The sequence below is a fragment of the Chelonia mydas genome, chromosome 9 (assembly GCF_015237465.2).
Source record: "Chelonia mydas isolate rCheMyd1 chromosome 9, rCheMyd1.pri.v2, whole genome shotgun sequence".
Classification (NCBI taxonomy): Eukaryota; Metazoa; Chordata; order Testudines; family Cheloniidae; genus Chelonia; species Chelonia mydas.
The window spans coordinates 28,191,648-28,209,185 of NC_057855.1; the positions used below are offsets into that span (position 1 = coordinate 28,191,648).

The 17,538-nt window shown below is 38.2% G+C and overlaps 1 protein-coding gene across 1 annotated transcript; it reads right to left on the reverse strand.

Moving 5' to 3' along the window:
* Positions 1-6,746: 6,746 nt before the first annotated feature.
* On the reverse strand, positions 6,747-13,119 carry LOC102941854 (G-protein coupled receptor 55). The gene is made up of 2 exons (XM_007057443.4): positions 12,988-13,119; positions 6,747-7,686 (listed from the first exon to the last, which is right to left on the reverse strand). Exon 2 carries the CDS (start codon positions 7,677-7,679, stop codon positions 6,747-6,749), a length of 933 nt encoding a protein of 310 aa, XP_007057505.2. The 5' UTR covers positions 7,680-7,686; positions 12,988-13,119.
* Between the last annotated feature and the right edge of the window lie 4,419 nt (positions 13,120-17,538).

The window sequence follows — 17,538 nt, forward strand, 5'->3', positions numbered from 1 at the left end:
TTTCCCAGACTGGGCGGGGCATCTCCAGAAGAAGCTCTTCACCCCCTCTGCTTCTCACTAGGCTGGGTGTTACAGGGGTGACAGCCTGTCTGTTTTTCTCATAGGAAGGGAGGAAGGGATGAAATTGTGCTGAGCTGCAGGTCCCTTTACTCGCACCTCTCCCCAACCCTCCTGTGAGACTGGCCAGTGGAGGGGAGAGACTGCACCAGCTTCTAGCGCGGCTGAACTTTGCCAGAAGTGCTCTGAGACCCTCTGAAATCCAACCACTCCCCCCAAAGTGGCAAGAGTTGGCAATAGTGTGACCTTGCAGGCCTTGGGCTCTAGGAGGCATCATCAACAAACTGTAATGGCCACTTTCCCTTTCTGTGTAACAATAGCCACTCTTCACCTCACTCTATAATAGCCACTTTCAAGTTTTCTGTAATGGTGACATTTCCCTTCTTCATAAGGGAGGCTTCCCACAGTTCTCACTCTAATGGCTGTAGCCTGTAGGAACAGGGTAGTATACCTTTAAATAGTTGTGAGCCCTCTACTGGCACTAACTGGACTCTGTATTTTAAAAGTTGCTGGAAAGTTGCCAAGGTGCACATTACTTAAACATAACTAGGCCTTGCATGTTTGTATAGAGTTAATAAACACAGTTCTCTGGAACCAATCTGTGTGCCTGTGGTTTCCTCATATTGTTGTGTAAAGAGCAAAGACAACAGAAATAGCACCTCTCTTTGTAATAGCACCTTTCAGCTTGAAGGATGCTGGGATGCTAGGTAGGGGAAAGATATCCATCCTTTGACACACACTTAGATCCTCCCTTAAAACACCGTTTCACCACATGAGTTGCATAGTGGAATTAAGTCACTTACATGGTGATAAAATGAAGAGGTGAGTCAGGCAGGGAGTTTAAGAATTAAGCTAATGTAACTTGCATGCCTAAGGAACAGAAGAGAGGAATGTAGCAATATAAATACATTATATATAAAATATACACTTGTTTGGGCCTAAAGTACTCGACAGTGCCCCTTTTCATTATACATATTTATTTACCTTGTAAAAGCACCCATCACAAAAATACTTGTTAACAAGTGTCAATATTGGAAGTCATCCACCATTAACGATATACTCTCAACACAATAACCAACCTCAGATAGAAATACCTGAGAAAATAGATGGTCCTTTCACTGTGTTCTGAAGATCAATACTCTGGCTCTTTTGACCGGTTGATGAAGTGAGTTCTAGAGTCAGGGAACCTCCACTGAGAACACCTTGCCCCCAGATTATCAAATCTAGCAGTAGTCAGCAAAAGTGTCTCAGCTGAATGGCACATGGGTGGAGAGGAGGTCAGGTAGTCAGGATCACAAGTTTGGTTAAGAAGGGTAACTGTGCTGATATAATAGACTTATGTACGGCATTTGACTTATTCCCACAAGACATTCTAATATAAAAAATTAGCACTATACAAAATCAATATAGCCCATCTTAAATGGATTAAAAACTGATAGATCACAAAAAGTCATTGTAAATAGGGAATCATCATCCATTTGGGGGGCTTCCAGTAGGGTCCCACAGGGATCTGTTCTTGATCTTATGCTATTCAATATCTTTATCAATGACTTGGAAAAAAATATAAAATCATTGCTGGTAAAATGTGTAGATGAAACAAACTGGTGAAGTGGTAAATAATGCTGGGGACAGGTCAGTGAGACGAACCAATCCGGATTACTGAGAAAGGTGGGCTCGTTTGTACAACATACGTTTTACAGCCAAATGCTACAGTAATACATCTGGGAACAAAGAATGTAGGTCACACTTACAAGATGCAGGGACTGTATGTTGGAATGCAGTGAAGTGACACTGAAAAGGACTTGTGGGGAGGGGGGTCGGGTCATGACAGATAACCAACTGAACACAAGCCCCTAGTATCAGGCTGTAGCTACGAGGGTGAACATGACCCTTAGTTGCATAAATTGACCTTTAGTTGCATAAGTAAGTAGGAGTAGGGAGGTGGTAATACCTGTGTATATGGCATTATTGAGACTATTAGTGGAATACTATGTTCATCTCTTGTATCCACACTGCAATAGGGATGGTGAAAAATTGGAAAGGGCTCAGAAAAGAGCTTAAAAATTATTCAGTCTCTGGAAAACATGCCTCATTATGAGAGAAGAAGCTCAGTTTATTTAATTTATCCAAGAAAAGGTTAAGTATAACAACTACTAATAAGGGGAAGAGATTTCTGATAGCAGATGGCTCTCAAATTTACCAGAACTAGGCATAATGAAATGCAGGATTGGAAGCTAAAGCTAGACAGATTCAAACTAAAAATAAGACACATTTTTAACAGTAAAAAGAAAAGGAGTACTTGTGGCACCTTAGAGACTAACAAATTTATTTGAGCATAAGCTTTCATGAGCTACAGCTCACTTCATCAATGAAGTGAGCTGTAGCTGAAGTGAGCTGTAGCTCATGAAAGCTTATGCTCAAATAAATTTCTTAGTCTCTAAGGTGCCACAAGTACTCCTTTTCTTTTTGCGAATTCAGACTAACATGGCTGCTACTCTGAAACCATTTTTAACAGTGTGGGTAATTAACCATTGGAACAACTAACCAAGGGACATGGTGGAGTCTCCATCTCCTGAAGTCTTTAAATCTTCCTAAAAGATATACTATAGCTCAAACAGAGGTTTGATATAGAAATTAAGGGGTGAGATTCTTTGGCCTGTCATGCAGGCGGTCAGACTAAACAATCATTATGGTCCCTTCTCGCCTTAAAATCTGTAAATGAATCTATTAAGCACACTACTAGGTACAAATAAAATTGCTTTTCATCAGCATTATCACAGCGAGTCCAGAAGTAATCTTACCCAAAAGAATTCAGATCAAATACAGACTGTTATTAAAGTGTTTAGTTATTTGAATCAACTTTTATTCAAGATTGCAGGGGAAAGCAGAGTTGAAATGTGAAATTTTAAATGGGTCCTTACTTTTTTTCTGTCATCACCTGATTTTTTCATCTGGATTATACCTCATTAACATCTTAATACACCTGGCACGGACCCTAGTGGGAGTTTCTGTTGTCCAAGAATTTCAGGCTCCTAGTGTGACTATATATGGCAGAATGTGTTAGGAATAAACATTAGAAGAAAAAGCTCTTCTCATTTTGCTCAGAGCAACCTGAAAGTTCAAATGGGAAAAAGCATTGACTCAGAAAGACCAGTGTGTTTTTTTGTTTTTAATGTCAAAGTTTATTCAAAAGTGTTTCTTATGAATTTTCAGACTGCTGAGCTGAGCAAAAGAGGTATTCTTATACTTTAGAAGTCTGCCTCTGTGAGTCTTGATCTCAGCCGGTTACTGTGGGCAGCCAGTTCCGTTTGTCTCTGTCTGCAAAATGGGAAATGGTGTGTCTGGGGTTCAAGCAGAAAAAAAAAAGTCACACACAACTACAAAACCCTGAAACTTTACAAAGCTGTAAACATCTTATAAAATATGTTCTATTAAAATGACATGCTTAAAATAGTTGTAGATTTCAGGGATTGGAGCTTCTCTATTTTATTTTTTTACAAGTTTTTCAACAATTAACAACAATTTACATTAAAGGAAGCTATACTCAAAATAATAACTAAAAAAATTGAAAGTTTAGCTATAAAGACTGATCTTGATTTTATTTTTCTAAAAGTGCAGTTCATCTCTGAAAAGTGATGATGCAAAAATGGCATCTCCTTGCTGAATAGTACTACCAGATCTGCTTAAGTTAGTGATGAAAAGATTTGACTATTCTAAACTCCTATTGGTCATAAATACTCAGCACTGCTATGGATTTTGAAATAAATCGGGGCCACATTCCACTTTCATCTACATGTGTGATTGAAGACATAATTTGAAGACAAGGGAATTATATAAAAGTACCGTGGGTCAGCAAAATCTTTCTTATTGGTGATGATCATGAATAACAAAGAAATAACTCTGCCTGACTTTCAGATCGTGCCCTGAAATTGTAGAGTTAGCAATTAGGAAAACTATATTTTTATTCATAAATTAAGCAAATCTGATCAGCAAAACATTCAGACACAATAAACATAGAATTCCATATTTTTTTTAATTTTAAAAATTAAATTGAATTGTCACTACAGATAGGACCACAATCCTTGCAGATTCTTGTACACAGAGTTCTCTTAATCTCCTCAAAAGGCTCCTCTGATTATGGACTTCTGCAACCTGCAAACTTCCATCTGCATTTGGGGGACCGAGTGCAACCTGGACTCTCTGGCCAGTGGTATGAATATATGGATGTCCAGCCTGTCCTCTTTCTGGTGATGGCAAGCTCCGGAAGTTAAGATTCTCCCTGTAACTGTGAGAGCAACCAAATATTTCCTCCCTTTGCCTGCTGAATCTGTACACCTACCCCCCTTAAACCTAACAGGTATTGCTGCTCTGGTGATAAGTAAAAAAATCATCTACTAACCTGAACCCTTCTGCCGTGGCTCTGACACCAGATGCAGTAGCTCTGATCAGTGGCTTTGTGTCAGAGATTGTCCTTCCTGGCTGCCAGAGGATTTTATTTATTTATTTATCCTGAGAAACACGGGCTTTCTTCGGTTTTGCTGTTCCTGCTTACAAAGAGCCTCCAGTATCTTTGCTACTTACACCAGCAACACTTAGGAAAGATCTTCTTGAAGCAAAATAAGAAAAGAATTTTCAAACAGATGGTTCTCAATTTAATTTTCAAAATAAACAAAACTTTTAAAAGAAGGATCAATATTGTTCTATGACTGTAACTTTTAAAATGTTATGTTTTATTTAAAAAGAGTGCTAAATTATTTAAATTGTGATATAAGTTGTCAGATAATTACATAGTCTGAAAGAGGAGTGATGGAACTCATGGGATTTCTCAGGGAATAAAGTGGATAGGGTGAAGGAGATTATAGTTAGAAATTATTTTTTAGTTGTCTGAAATTTGTGGAGTTGGTGGCCTCTTCTTCCCTTCTTGTGAGTTTATTTCTGGCGATTCAATTGTGTTCTATCATCACAATTGTAAGTCCCCATTTTCATCCTGGAGAATGCAATCTGACTAATTTTTATAACTGTTTTCAAAAGAAAATGTCCAGTACAGGTATTGAAAGCAGTAATTCAGTCTGAAGGATGCAAATGAGCCCACAAGTGTTATGACATTGGAGAGTCATCCCAAGAAATTCAAAGAAGATATGGTTTTCTAATGCTATAATTAAAATAAAAATAGGCATTAATTTTTAAAAAGTAAGAATACCCTATTGCCCACAAAAATCTTTAGCTGACAATTTGCTAAGTAACATGGCTGATGCAGACAGAAATGACTCATAATATCCTCAAGAATATGAGTTTCTGAAACTGCAGCACTAAGAAAGCCACATTTTGTTTCTGGGATCTGCCAATGCAGAGAAGCTCTCCCGTCTGCCCCAATTACAAGTTACAATAGAGCCCTTTGTGTGCAATAGAGCTCTTTGTATGTATTAGTTACAGTCATTCTCCTATTATTGGCTAACACATCTTAGGTCAAACATATATGCATCCAATACAGGCATAAATATACACAGCAGCAGCACGTATGCATTAGACAATAGAACTGATCAACTGCCTATACAATTTTCTTTGAAAAACAGTACAGTTGTGCCCTTTTAGGGAAATCAATTTCTTTTCAAATTTGAAAAAAACTGATTTACTCCAAGGACTAGAAACTTCTTATGTGAATAGTCAGGAAGAGCAAATTGTTATGATGGGGTTAAAAGGTCATGAAAAATAGATTCCATCACTGAAAGTCCCTTTGATTTTAGCAGCATGAGTCATATGCCTTTATAATACTCTTATCAAAGTTAAACAATGCGAAGGCAGGCAGCAAATTTCTTGTATGTATTGTTCTATATCTTTGCCTTAGGCCCTTAAGTATAAATACATTAGATTACACCACAATTCCTTTTATATGGTGTTTCATTAAGAGCACTAGTCTCATTTTTTCACATGGACAATTCATGCCAAAATTGCAGAAACATCCCACGCTGGTTTGAAAAGTTCTGATAATGAGACATTCACAAATCCCAAACTAATGTTGCTCCTGTTGGATATTCTGAAAACCGTCACTATATGAAGCCAGGACCAGATAACTTATACTGGTCATGATGACTACTTTTTAACAGGACTCTTAAGTTTTTTTTTTTAATAAGCCAAGTGCAAAACTGCACACTCAAAATGCATGCCTAATTTGTGCTCACAGTTACCTCCAAAGATGGAGAAGAGCTTCAGATAAATAGTTCTGCTCTTGATCCATCCCTAACAGTTTCTGTTTATTTCAGTAAAGGTCGATTTGGGATGAATGAGAGATTTCAATGGACACTTGTACTACAAGGGTTCTTCTACTTTAGCAAGTTTATTTCAGATTTTTAACAGACATCTTACAGTTTGAGATGATAAAATTCTTTCCTATTATGCCTCTGAGCCATTTGTTTTTGTTCTTTATTTTTACATTTTCTTTTTGTTTTGTTTCAAAGAAAAGAAAGATGTTCGGCTTTACAAGGCTTAAAATATTATTCTATGTGCATATGTGCTCTCAGACACATTTGCATGCATGCCCACATTCTGTCACTCCCCCCAAATACATGCGTGCACACACACAAGATTACTTGGGTAATCTTATTTAAAAGCAATAAACTTCAGTTTTGCCAGAAATCTATTTGACAAGCTTTAGCTGAGAAAATGACATTATTCTCTAGCATGAAGTTCAATCATCCAGTACTGGCCTGAGAGACAGAAAATGGTTTTGCTAAGTCTTTGAAGTAAGTTTTCTTGCGAAATTCTTTTGCAGTAAAGTAGTAACAGATAGCATCCAGACAGCAGTTGACATTGGCTAAACACATTGCCACCTGAATGAAGAGGCTAATGCTTTGTTTCACACTGCAGTCCACAATGATGTGCCGCCTTACCAGGAACTGCAGAAAGATCCCCACGTGGACTGGTGTGAAGCAAACCATGAACACTGTGAGATTGGCTGCAATGATCCATACACTGGTAACTTGCTCAGCCCTCTTTTTTCGTTGGTTTTTATCTTTTAGAAGAGTCTGGATGATCTTAACAGAACAATAAACCATCACAGTAAATGGGATGAGAAATCCAAAGATTTCAACAGAAAGGATGACTGGCATGCTCCATGTCTGATCTGACATATTGTGGAAGCATCTGAAATTGTCAGTGTTTTTTAAGTTATACATGGGGATGCTGCCAAGCCAAACTACAACCCAAACGCAGCAGCATGTCATGCCTGCCCTCCTAGGGGATCGGAAAATCCTAGCTTGGAAAGGGTGCCTGATAGCAATATATCTGTCCAAGCTAATGCAGGCAATGAGGAAAATACTTCCATACATAGTGACAAAATAGAGTGATTCTATAAATGTGCACAAGAACCACTGCCTCTTTTGTATGGAGTAGTACATCTTGAAAGGAAGAGAGAAAAGAAGAAGAAGATCCATAAGAGCAAGGTTTATCATGTAGATTGATGATTCTGTCCATTTCTTCCAGAAGCAGCAGAAAACCCATAGGGCTAGCAAATTGAGAATCAAACCAAGAATGAAAGTAGGTATGTAGATCACCATCTGGAAATATTTCATTATGGTATCAGCATGCTCAAAGTCGCATTCCTTGCTGAAGTTGCTGGCATTCATTTCTCTTCTAAAATATACAGAGAAGATTAAACAACACTATATTTCTATATTCCAGATAGATAACATATTAAAGGGTGTCATAAATATAAAGGAAAGGGTAACCACCTTTCTGTATACAGTGCTATAAAATCCCTCCTGGCCAGAGGCAACATCCTGCTACCTGTAAAGGGTTAAGAAGCTCAGCTAACCTGGCTGGCACCTGACCCAAAGGATCAATAAGGGAACAAGATACTTTCAAATCTTGGCGGGGAGGGGGGGGAGGCTTTTGTTTGTACTCTTTGTTTATGTGTTTATTCTCTCTTGGGACTGAGAGAAGCCAGACAGAAATCCATCTTCTCCAACGCCTCCTAATCCAAGTCTCCAATATTGCAACCAGTATAGGTAAGCCAGACAAGGCGGATTAATTTATCTTTTGTTTTATGTGAATTTTCCCTATGTTAAGAGGGAGGTTTATTCCTATTTTCTGTAACTTTAAGGTTTTGCCCAGAGGGGGATCCTCTGTGTTTTGAATCTGAATGCCCTGTAAAGTATTTTCCATCCTGATTTTACAGAGGTGATTCTTTTACCTTTTCTTGAATTAAAATTCTTCTTTTAAGAACCTGATTGATTTTTCATTGTTCTCAAGGGTTTGGGTCTGTGTTCACCTGTACAAATTGGTGAGGATTATTATCAAGCCTTCCCCAGGAAAGGGGATGTAGGGCTTGGGGGGATATTTTGGGGGAAGACATCTCCAAGTGGTCTCTTTCCCTGTTCTTTGTTTACAACGCTTGGTGGTGGCAGCTTACTGTTCAAGGACAAGGCAAAATTTGTACCTTGGGGAAGTTTTTAACCTAAGCTGGTAAGAATAAGCTTAGGAGGTCTTTCATGCGGGTCCCCACATGTGTACCCTAGAGTTCAGAGTGGGGAGGGAACCTTGACAAAGGGTAAACATTTTCAAAAGTGGCTAAGTGTCACTTTCAAAAATGACTTAGGTGCCTAAGGGCTTGTCTGCACTGAAAACGTACATCAGCATAGCTACATCTATGAAGGGTATGAAAAATTCACACCCCTGAGAGATGTAGCTATGCTGCCCTAACCCCGGTGTAGACAGCACTAGGTTAACAAAAGAATTCTTATGTCAACTTAGCTACTGCCTCTCAGGTAGGTGGATTAACTACAGTGACGGGAAAACCTCTCCCATCGCTGTAGTGTATATCTACACTGAAGCCCTATAGTGGTACAGTTGCAGCACTGTAATGTGCTGCTGTAGCGTATTACATGCCTAAAAGTCTCATTAATGTTTGAAAATGGGACTTAGGGCCAGATTTTTAAATGTAGTTAGGTGTTTAAATGTAGTTAGATGCCTCATGGGATTTTCAAAGAGCGTAGGCACCTAACTTCCTTATTGTAGATATTAAGCGCTCCTCATTTAAAGGTAAACTAGAGCTGAGTGAATACCTCAGAAAACTGAGTGAAAAATCACAAAAACAGAATTAATTTCAGTTCTGTTCATAACCTCCACTGTGTACATTTCCTTTTGAATATTTTAGTGAACGTATTCACTAGTAGAATAATTGATGGAAATAACCAATTTCAAGAAAATATCAGCAAATATTCATAGAGAGGAAATTTCTAACTTGAAATTTCAAGTATTCACACTGGAAACCAGATTCTCAGTTATGCTTGTTGATATAATGCAATAGTAGTATCTTTCCCCTAATTAATGACAAAATGAGACTGATGGGGAGAGACGATAAGGATGACATCCTCACTAGAAGTGATGTAATTGGCTATGATTTCACAGAAAATGACGATGTCTTGGAAATAGCATTAAACTGTTGCTCTTTCAGTGTCTGGGCTAACCCCTGCCACTTGAACCCCAACCCAAAGGCCCAGCTTACTTAGGGAGGGAAACCAATAGACTGATAAGCAGCACCACCAATAGAAATGATAAAGAAATACAGCTAAAATCATGAAAAAGTTAACATGTAAAAAGAAAGAAAAAAGGTGTTTTAAAATATTTGTAAAACGATCTGTAAATGAAAAAATGGATGTTTCTAGAAAAGGAATGTTCCAATCTAAGTGTTAACCAAACACATTCTGTTTACCTGCAGAGGGAAACCAAAGGATTTGGTGCAACTGTTTTTAAATTAATTTGTGTAAATTTATTATTTTTCTGAAGTCATTGTTATAAACCCATGTATATCTACAAGTGGCATTTTTGTACTCATGTGGATGTTTATGTCTAACTTAACTTCCTGTGTTTCTATTTGGGTGTACTTGTACTGTTTTGCTCTTGATGTTCATATGGGCCCTGTATGTATTTGCAAAATTGGTAAAGCTTCTCTGTTAGGTAAAATCTGTATGTGCATTAACTTTTGCACAAAAACTGGTGTGCAGTTTCCCCCCATGTTTCTGAAATGTTAATCCAATGAGACCTTTGTATAAAGAGAGGGGGTGAGCAGAGGAAGATGGTCTGTAAACCTGTGTGCATTGCTCAGAGTTTATGGACCCAAAACGTAATCCCACACTGACTCAGTGTCTGTAGACAAAAAGTATTAGGCTAGATGTAGCCTTGCAATGAGGTCTTTTGACAACCTTGAAGAAGTCAGAAAGAAAGCCAGCTTTTTCTTGTGAGCAGTCTGGCCTCCTGGTATTCACAGTTTTCCTTTTAAAAGAATTATCTGTCCAGTATGTATTTTTATGTGAGATATGTGTTTGTGAGAAGTTTGTACCTCTGGGGCTCGTGTTTTATATTTTTAATATGTATTTTGCTAAATGAGCCAAAGACATTAATAATGCAAAATATGTGCTGTTAAAGCATTTAAGATACATTGAGAATGTTTTGATTGTATTTACTGCTACACAACTACTAAAAGAAGCTTTCTATAGTGCTCTTAACACTATTTATATTTTACTTATTAAATCCAAGTTTAATCATTTTTATAAAAGTACATTCTATTATTTGAGAACACAATAAAATAAGATGCTTGTTTGTATTTCTGTCTATGGGTAACTTAAATTATGGTAAAGTTACAGGTTTAATTTACAAAACGGGGACTGTGTGTGGTAAGAACAGTCAAAAATGTTATCACTTCTTTTACAGAGAAAAATTTAAACAAAGCCTGCATTTTGCATCATTACTCAGCTTTAGTCTAAAGTTAGATAATGTGTAGCTCTGGCAGCAAATCAGAAAATAAGCAAAAATGTGTATTTCTCACATACAGTTCTTTTAAGATAGCACATGTTTTTTTCTCAAAAACAATGCTGAAAAACAAATATGCCTGTCTCTGTATTGAGGTATGTCTTGCGCATGTCCTGTATACATGCAGGACAGTGTATATAGGCTTTGCATGTATGTATGGGGATATGATAACATTTCTTTTTATTTCTCTGAAATTGCTGTAACATCCCATTTGAATGTGTGCAGGTAGTACAGATGGGTGTTTCTTTTCATATATTTTAAACTTCTCCGCTTTTTATGTTAGCTTTCTCACTGTTTTAGCTGTTCGTTTGTTATTTCTATGGGTGGTGCAACATATCAGACAATGGTTTAGGGATTTGGGGCCATAAACCAAATCCTATTGTTTTCCCTCACTAGGTAAGGTGGGCCTTTGGGTTTGGGTAAGGTGATGTAAGAGATTAGGCCAGACCCTAGAAATGCAAAAGTTTAGGTCATAACATCATTTCTAAGACATCATCACAGCAGGTGACATGTCTAGTGACATGTCTCTTCATCAATCTCTTATCTCACCCATGTATCTCATTTTGACAAAAGCTCTGGACAAGATACTACTTGTGACTTATTCCTCCAATCAAAAATGATCAGCACCTCTCAGACTTTGAATATCATAATTGAATATTTACTGCAGCTTCCTAACAGAGCACACATTATTTACCACAGGTATTTGGAAACTAATTTTTGATTTATGAATAAATTTGCAAAAATCATAGACAATTCACAAAGAGAAAAAAGGCAAAAATGTGTAACATTTACTGTTTTACCATAATTAATATTACCACGGTCATTATATTCTCCATTCCGTGCTAGATTGTATGCAAGTAAGGAATTCCAGTGGCCCAGTCCCCTCTGCATCGCTCACAATACCCAAGAGGGCTAATCTGTGCCATCAGGGCCGGCTCTACAGTTTTGCCACCCCAAGCAGTGAAAAAAACTGCCACCGCAGACAGTAAAAGGAAGAAGCTGCTGCCAAGGCAGCAAAGGGAATAAGCTGCCGCCGAATTGCCGCCGCGGCCGGAGGAAATGCCGCCCCTTTCGAACTGCCGCCCCAAGCACCTGTTGGAATGCTGGTGCCTGGAGCCGGCCCTGTGCACCATCCACCAATCCTTTCCAATGCTCCTTTGGGGCATTTTGTCTCTGCACAGCTCTGTAAGCAGAGATGTGGCTTAAAAGCCACAGTCTAGCCCTTCAAATATAGAGAATACCACAAAAGCTGTTAATAAAGTCAATTACAGTAAACCAGGAAACATCATGTTTTTGATGGTTACTAGTGTGAAATATAGACTGTGTGCAAGTCTTCCTTTATGACGCTAAAATTGGAGCTGATCTGGTGGTACTGAGGACCCCCTAGAAATCTGAGCACTAATAATAAATGGAAACTACTGATTCAGAATCAGTTTGCGCATATTAAACTCTCTTACCATATAATCTAGATCTTGATGCAAAGTGTAGGTGCATTTTAAATAGAAAGGAAACTAAAGGTTAACAGATGACAACTAAAACACAAGTGCCCAGACATATTAATTTAATTTTAATAATTATATAGCAATTTTTGCAATACAGTAATGGGGCAAATTCTGCTCACAACTAACACCAGCATTACATCAGTATAATGGAGATCAGAATTTGGCTTTTTATGATAGATTCCCCTTATAGTCAATAACATGACATTAAGTACTGTTAATTTCTGCTATTAAGTAGAATTTATTTATTTCTATTTTCTGGATCATTATCCATGATACAGGGACACTATTTTTGGATGTACTATGGGCAGTCAACAGGAGAATGGAGTTATTCAGTACAATAATTAACAAAAGTCCCATGTAGTGTTCATGTAATTAAACAATATTTACATATTTTTCTTTTCTACTAAGGTGTTAATAATTTGATCATATTTATTTATATTCATCACTAAATCCCAGAAGTATGTCTTCTGCTATAAGAAGACAGAATATTGCATTTGATCTTCTCTATTTATTTTTAGCAGAAATACTCATCAGATTAGGTTAAAATTAGTGCTCTGCTAATTTTAATGTTGTTGTTAAACTCTTTAAAAATAAACATGAATTAAAATATTAATTACTTTACCTTAATTTTCAGCTAGCAAATTTGAAGGGACTGCTTCAGATGAGCTTCGTTTATAGAATAAATCTATCGCAAATACCCTTACATCAGAATCATCGCCTAAAGGCATTGGTCCACCACATCCTTTTGCTGTTCGGAAAAAACAACATCAGTAACACATACTATTTGCTGTATTGCAGTTTACCTCTCATGTTGCTTTATTAAACAAGTGAAGATGAATCCTTAGCTGTTTCCAGTAAACACTGACCACAACTGAAGTGAATAAATTGCAATAATTCCATTGAAGTCACTAGAAAATTCCACTGAAGTCCATAGAGGCTGCTATGCTGATTAACACTAACTCAGAATCTGGCCCATGTGTTTCTGATTAAGGCACTATGTGGATGCAGGACATGTAAAGACAAAGTGTCACCTTGTTATTGTTCTATACTGTTAATATAGAACTTGCTTATTAACCTGCTTGCTTTTCAGTCTTCTAATGTGGATGTTTTTAAAATTGGGGGTGCACAAATATAAATCACATATATATTGGGTCCAGCTCACCAATACACTACAGCTACTTTGTGCTGCTTAGATGGCCAGTCAATTTATCTGGGTTTGTGGCTACCTTGCATCACTATAGTGGCTCAAAGTATCCAGAGTGTAGTGATGATTCAGGCCCATAGCATACTTATCCATACCAAGACTGGTACAGTTTTTGTAGTCCATTCTAGGAGACGAACCAGGATCTAATCTTTCAGTAGCCATCTTGAAAGGGAAACATGTTGAGGCTGTTTGTCTAAATTAGCTATTACAGTATATAAAGCTCTTTATTTCATAAAGAAATAATGCTTGATATATGGTCGAAGTGCCAAATTAAATGATAATTTAGTGGTGTGAACTCCAGTCCATTAAGATTTGGATGAAAACACCAGCTAATTTCACAATCATCAGCTGGCAACAATTTATTGTCACTATATATGTGTGCTGGATATAAATCTGGGATCTAAAGGTAAAAGGCTTCATATCTCATTAGCAATCTTCTAAGCAGTTCTCAACCTTTCCAGACTATTGTACTCCTTTCAGGAGTCTGATTTGTCTTGCATACCCCAAGTTTCACCTCACTTACAACCTACTTGCTTACAAAATCAGACATAAAAATACAAAAGTGTCACAGCACATTATTACTGAAAAATTCCTTACTTTCTAATTTTTACCATAAAATTATAAAAGATAAATTGATTGGAATATTGTACTTACATTTCAGTGTATAGTATCTACAGCAGTATAAACAAGTCATTGTCTGTATGAAATTTTAGTTTATACAGACTTCGCTAATGCTTTTTATGTCGCCTGTTGTAAAACTAGTCAAATATCTAGATGAGTTGATGTATCCCCTAAAAGACCTCTGTTCTAAGCCTTTCAGACTCCCTTTGTTTAAAATGTCACATTGCAAAGTAAATAGGATGGGTCTGACCTCCATACACAAATCCCAAACTAATGTTGCTCCATTTAAATCAATGGTATAAAATTGGTATAACAGAGTGGATGATCAGGTCCAATATGTGCTAAATGTTCTACAACATGCCTATATCAGAAAGGCCTACAGTATCTCAAAATTAACTGATAAGTTATGCCTGAAGAACATTTCCTTGAGAATAGTGTCATTTTGATAGGCCATTATCATCTTCATACATTGCAAATTCTGATGGAAGTATACTAGATTTTTTTCTTCTATTTCCATTATTCCGTCAAAATTAACAACTGAACACTAGGGCCAGATCTTCGTCTGGTATAAATCAACATAGCGCCTTTGAAATCAGTGAAGCTACCTTGATCTATATCAGCTGAAGATCAGGCCCTATGTCATTTGATATTTGTACTGTTAATTTTTTTTTGACTCTTTACTTCTTTTGTGGCTTGGTTCTACTCTCAATTACACCAGTGAAAAGACCCCTTTCAGTATAACTGAGAGCAGAATTGGGTCCTGATATTTATCAGCTCTCTGGCAATATACAAAAGGTCTTTCCATCTTTGAGATAAGAGAATAAAGAAATAAATGAGAAATAAAAGTTTGTGAGCTTCCTTTCCTTTTTATTTACTGATATGATCAGCTTCGTCCACTGGGTCCAGTTCTGCTACCACATAAAATGCAAGGGTTTGGTCACAACCTTCAAAGCTATGTGTGGCTCTGCATCTCCCTATTTATCCTCCCTTGTCAGGCTTTGAATTGTTCATGTCTCGTCCACTCTGCCAGTTTTCCAGCCTTGTATTCCTGGTTCTCAGTTTTTTGCAAAATCACCTGTATGGGGGTATGTGATATTACTGACATGAACTGTGACCGTATAGATCATTGTTGCAACCACTGTTAAATATTTGCAGCAAATATTGTACAAAGGTTGTCGTGTGAGATGTCTATGACAAGGTTATGATCTGCTGGTTATAATTATGCTATCTGTATGCATGCATCAATTTTGTAGTTGAAATTACGAATATTGGCTACGTACTTGTACCTCAATGGGTTTGATTCTAAGTAGCATTAGTGAAGCATTTGGTCAGCTTCTTGAGAAGAATTGGCAAATTATGTGCCCAATCAAGAAACACTTAACTGACAATGGACCTTGGAAGACTCCAATCCACATGAGAAATCTTCCTGGGAACATTCAAGGTAGCATGTGAGCAATGGCTGCTCTCCCTGTAAAAGAACTGAGTCATGCATGGACATGTGACTTGCCCATGTGACTCAAAACTCCATCTTGCTGCTGTGATTTTTTTCCATAGTAAGAACAAAGGGGTGTCCTTCCACATGGCAGAGGATATAAAAGGTCCTGGAAACCCCTCCATTTTTGTCTTCAGTCCTGTGTCTTACCTCTGGAGGAACTTTGCTACAAACTGAAACTCTGAATAAAGGACTGAATGACCCATCCAAGCTGTGGATGTATTCCAGAGACTTGATTTGAGCCTGCAGTTTATTCCATCACTGCTACAAGTCTGAACCAAGAACGTTGCCATTACTGTATGTAATTGATTCTATTTAACCAAGTCTAGCTCTCATCTATATTTCTTTTTATGAATAAACCTTTTTAGATTTTTAGATTCTAAAGGATTGGCAACAGCATGATTTGTGGGTAAGATCTGACTTGTCTATTGACTGGTCTGGGGCTTGGTCGTTTGGGATCGGGAGAACCTTTTTTCTTTTACTGGGGTATTGGTTTTCATAACCATTCATCCCCATAAGAAGTGGCTAATGGTGGTGATACTGGGGAACTGGACTATCTAAAGGGAATTGCTTGTGTGACTTATGGTTAGCCAGTGGGGTAAAAACCAAAGTCCTCTGTTTGGCTGGTTTGGTGTGCAAAGGACCCGAGCCTTGGACTGTGACTGTCCTACTCTAAGCAATTTGTCCTGAATTGATACTCAGTTGTGTCCTGCCAGAGGCCGCATCGTTACAGGGTAGTCAGCCCGTTAAGGGCAGTACTGCTTACTGGTCAGTCCCCCCAGTCACAAGTCATGGCCTTAAGAGTTTGGCGTTGTCTGATACACAAAACCTAGGGAGATATGGGGAGGATGGAAAGGGGTCCCCAAAGAAGTAGCATTTAGAAGGAATCCTGTTACTGTATCTTTAAGGACCTGAGACCTAGAGTCCTGCAGAGAGGGTAGGGCAAGGCTCCCTCTCACCCAGCTAATAAGGAATGAGAAAGGGCAAGTATAAATCCTGCCTCTTCTTTTGCAGCAGTTTGTAAGCACTGTAAGGAGTGGGGAGAAGACAGTAGCAGGGGAAGATCTGCTGCTGAACCCTCCCAGCCTGAGGATGGAGAGACAGTTTGTCCTCCAGTTGGCCCTTTTCCCAATCAGTCTGAGGCTTTACAGCTGGCCTAAAGTGCAACTCTAGCTCCATAGAGGAGAGGTGGGAGGCTCCTGTCTTAATAAAGGGGACAGAGGGATTGTCTGAAATACTACAGCTCAGCTCTATCACGAGGGCTGGGACCTCCTGAACAGAGGTGCAAAGTGACCAGGATTCCTACATGGACTCAGTGAGTATGAACTTGAGCTGCTAAATAAGTGGAGTTACCCTCTGAAGAATGAGTGAATAAACCAGCCCCCACAAAGAGGGGTTGAACTGATCTGGGTAATTGTCTGAAAAGGCCCAAGTGGGGCTGAGTGCAATGCACCTGCAGAGCCATAAGAGGACACAAACGGGTGTGCTGAAGACACACCTTCTATGACACACCTCCAAAACGTCATCCATGCAGAAGTGTGATGCTGTCCAATGTGTGGTACAACCTTCTGATACTCAGCCACAAGGCCATTATCCTGTTTAAAGACGCACTTCTGATCTGTGGCCTTCAGTGAACAGAACTGAATTATACATGAACTGCCTATTGCTCCTTTTCCTCTAATCTGTCTCCTTGTCAATCTGTTTTTAGATTATGTGATCTTTGGAACCCTCCTTCATGAGTATTTGGAAGGCATCTAGCACATCATGAGACCTACTGTTAATAATTAATAAAAATTGGTCAAAATACCCAATACACTGTTATTTAAATTCCAGTGCTAAATTCAGCATTTTTGAAC

Excerpts from the sequence above, each read along its gene's own strand:
- LOC102941854 (XM_007057443.4), bottom strand. The coding sequence starts at position 7,679 with ATGAATGCCAGCAACTTCAGCAAGGAATGCGACTTTGAGCATGCTGAT.